Here is a 4,047-nt window from a genome sequence, read left to right as displayed (position 1 = left end):
TGGGCCAATGTTTTTTGGACCCGTGTTCCTTTGAGTCTACAAGAGTCGGAAAGGACCCCTCGTTAACAAAATGTAATAAATAGATCCCTTTGCAACTTGCCAACTTCAACTGAACATGAAAGTTTGGTTGATTGTTTGTCAAGTGATCATTCATCATAATGCACATGCTTATATTAGATGGTTCTATGTTTACATAATCCACATGCTATTGCCGCAATGAGGAAGGGAGACAGGTGGCAATAGCATGCATTAGTGTTTTGGAATTTACAAAGACTTCCTCAAAGCTAAAACACACTCGTTCAAATTTTAAACTAATGTTCTAATTGCAAGTACTGATTAATTTAATCTCAATGTAAGGAATCTGCCGAACAAAAAAAAAAAATATAAGGGCGAATAAATGTGGTCAAGAAGGTGTTGTCATGTGCTCATTGGTGATGAGGTAAGATAACCTTAATTAATCTATGAATGTGGGAATTTGGTTTTGAACAAAGCAACGGACAAAAGGAACAAAAGAAAGAAGAGACGTGGACAAATGAGGTTTGCAGAAGAAATCAATTTAGAACGTTGCTGCTTGAATCAATAGTGTTTAGTGGGGGCCCTCCACTGTACGCCCTCTTGTACAGACGACCCATTCCTAACCCTACCATTAACGTTCCCTCTTTTTACTGTTTTCTTTTTGTATTTGTAAGTACCAAGTCACGTCAGTATATGTGCCGATTTTATATTTCCGTAGGAGATTTGCATGTAAATTGTTAGTGTGGTTTTGTCATTGTTATAGCTAGTAAGTTATCAACGGTAGGTTAAGGGTCAATGCAAGGGAGCGTGTACCCCATTTCATACCCAATTCCCTTCAAAACCCCCTCATCTCTCTCTCTCTCTCTCTCTCTCTCTCTACCAATCTTATTATATATAGTTGCATATTGGTTCCCACATCAATAACATATACTTGTGTGCTACATTTTATTTACTCCAGAATTATCAGCTGGGTAGGTCTCAATTTGTCAGCAATGGCCCCAGAACCAAACATTTCAGAAGCTGAAAGCACCAGCAACTCATCGTCATGTTCGTCTGGATTGTTGCAGACTCGCCCGAATTCAACCGCCAACACACTCAACACCAAAACCAAGAAGCCCAGCCGAGAGCAGCAGCAAGTAGTACTCAAAAGAAAGAGAGATGATGATGGCAACAACAACAGCAGCAAACACCCAGTTTACAGAGGAGTTCGTAAGCGCAACTGGGGAAAATGGGTGTCGGAAATTCGCGAGCCGCGCAAGAAATCAAGAATCTGGCTGGGCACATTCTCAACGCCTGAGATGGCGGCCCGTGCGCATGACGTGGCCGCCCTCAGCATTAAGGGCAACTCGGCCATTCTGAACTTTCCAGAACTGACCGAGTTGTTGCCACGGCCAGCGTCCCTTAAACCTCAAGATATCCAGGCTGCCGCGACTAAAGCAGCAGCCATGGTTCATTTAAATTCTACAACATCATCATCGTTATCATCGTCGTCATCCTCATCTTCCTGCTTGTTGTCGCAGTCCGAGGGTTCGGACTCTGAGGAGCTAGGGGAGATTGTGGAGTTACCCAATATCGAGGGCAGTTTCGACTCGCCCGAGTCGAGGAACGAGTTCATACTGGTGAATGACTCATTGGATGGGTGGGTGTATCCATCACTGGGGTTCGAGGGAGTTGAGTTAAACTTGTGGGGATTTTTCTCATCAGATAGTAGCAGCTGAGAGAACTTAATACTCCCAGGAACTCGGAGGGTCTAGTAAAGTGGGTTGTTCGAATGGCTCAATCGGTGTGCATAGCTTTTCTTAGTTCTTCATCTACAAGATTGCTGGTTTTATATGGTCTATATAATTCATTGTGCAAGTTGTTTGGGTACTTGTGCTAACTCGCTGGTCACAACTGTCATTGTAATATAATTCATACAAATTTAGTGCTATATATATTTTTAATTACTTACCATACTTCTTGGTTTTTCGATCTTCCAATTGCATTCCATGCTCCATATGATCTTCAAAAGAAGTTAACTTAGCTGCTGCACTTTACTTTGTAGTTTTATTTGTACTAACTTGCCGATACTTGGGAGAGTTTGGCATGGCACATATTTGGCATATTCTTTCACAGTGACTAGGGACCACGGATTACATATAATCGGTATTAGCTGCAAGCAATCATCACCATAATCATGATAATTATCATTAATCACCAATGTAATCATCGCTCTTCTCTTTAGTGGACATGTGTGCATGTATTTGGGGTAGCGTTCCTGATTACTTACAAGTACGTACAGACATAAAATTTAATTTTTACAGTTAAATTTATACGGTACTCAAAATATCTGGCACTCAACATTCGCTGGCCTCCATCCTTATTTCCTTTATCTTTTCAACTTTTGAAATTTGCATTACTAATTGTTACCTTGTTTTTGTTTTGTTTTTAATTTTTTTTTTAACTTTTGGCCTACAATTGTGGACTAATTAGATAACGACTCTCAGGTATTGGACAAATTGTAAAATTTTACCGTTGGAAGGTTATATTGTCATCACATAGGACGGCAAATGTACCGTTGGCAAATTGCAATGATTCGAAGTGACTTCTTCTGTATATCCAAGGACAAACATGAGACAAAACTTTTGAATATGGTGCAACATTTTTCTGTGTGGGGGCGGGAGATAAGTGGCAAATTTTTAATAGTGGATGACAAATGGAAACAATTTTCCAGGAGAACAAATGGATGCCCATCCAAAAGAACGGCCGGGGGCACAGCCCTAGGAAACTAGGGAATAGACAAAACTCTCTACAATGAACAGGGGAGAAAAACTCTTTATTTCTGAAAAGCTAGGTGAAGAAAAAGAAAAGATTCGGGGGTTCTCTGGGGGAAAACCCCCGGATCAATGACAAAGGCTCTATTTAGTGTGGTTGTTGGCGGAGTGTTCTGAAGAGAGGGAGGGAGACGGGAGAGGTTGAGTTTTTTAAGCCCTACCACCACGCATGTTAAGTTATATCGACCGTTCTCTGTAAATAGACCATAAGTTTTCCTTTTTGGAGGATTAGAATAGTGCTAGTAAATTTGTAATATATTCAACTAATATGGAACGTAGGATGGATTGTTATATAAAATTAGTGAAAAAAAGTCAAATAATTTTAGAATTTAGAATGAGTTTTAAGGTGTTATCAAGCTGACATAAACTTTGTTAGAGATTGAGCACGAATTACCCACCATGTTTTTCTTTTTTATTTAGAGGAGGAAGAAAAATATTGATTAGCTAGAGAACTTCTTCGAAGACAATGTAGAAAATATACCTCAATGAATATTTAGTTAGTTGATTAGTATATACGACTTCCACTTTGATTTATTCAACTTATTGTTTAACATCTATAAGAATAAGATCTTAAAACTTATTTAGCCCTATGTTCTTGTTTAATTCGTGCCTAACTTTTCTTGTTTCTTGAAGAAATTAGGTGTCAGGCAATGTAATTAAACCCTCACTATATCTTTAATTTGCATAACATAAATCAAAACACTTAAAAGGGCAACAAAGTCAAACAACACAGAGAAAAAATTGCATTCCGTGACTGATTGAATAGCATGCACCATCTAATTAAAATTTTATTATGCGTCGTACGTTTTTCTTTAAACTTAAAATGTTTTAATTAGACTATTGATTTACACGTGAAATAAAAATTCCCGCCTACATTTTTTCTTGTAATTTAGACAACTAGACCCTTACTAATTAGTGTTTTAGATATTTAGTAAAGCAATTGTAATCTTAAGCTCCAACCCCGTTCACGCTACTTAGAAGAAGATAATAAATAGCCTGCGTTCAGTGGTTGAAGTCACAATTATACATTCATAACCACACATATATGAAATATATATATATATATATATATATATATATATAGCTAAGTTGCTAGATCATCTGTCTGTTTCAAAGTTTACTTTTGCGGGACAACGAGGCATTATTAGATAATTGAGGCGCGAAAAAGATATTATCGTTGGGGACAATAGAAAATGACAATTTCTCTACACTCGACTGT

General features: G+C 38.1%; 1 protein-coding gene across 1 annotated transcript; it reads left to right on the top strand.

The window, feature by feature from the left end:
• The first annotated feature begins 759 nt into the window (after positions 1-759).
• On the top strand, positions 760-1,970 carry LOC137740983 (ethylene-responsive transcription factor TINY). Its single transcript, XM_068480791.2, has one exon. It carries the CDS (start codon positions 1,008-1,010, stop codon positions 1,731-1,733), a length of 726 nt encoding a protein of 241 aa, XP_068336892.2. The 5' UTR covers positions 760-1,007; the 3' UTR covers positions 1,734-1,970.
• The last annotated feature ends 2,077 nt before the right edge of the window (positions 1,971-4,047 follow it).

This window comes from Pyrus communis, chromosome 9 (assembly GCF_041283825.1).
Source record: "Pyrus communis isolate YQ-2024b chromosome 9, ASM4128382v1, whole genome shotgun sequence".
NCBI lineage: Eukaryota > Viridiplantae > Streptophyta > Magnoliopsida > Rosales > Rosaceae > Pyrus > Pyrus communis.
The sequence above is the reverse complement of the archived record's forward strand: the minus strand, read 5'-3'. Positions and strand labels throughout refer to the sequence as shown.

What these genes read in the sequence shown, in the direction of transcription:
- LOC137740983 (XM_068480791.2), top strand. Translation starts at nt 1,008, where the DNA reads ATGGCCCCAGAACCAAACATTTCAGAAGCTGAAAGCACCAGCAACTCA.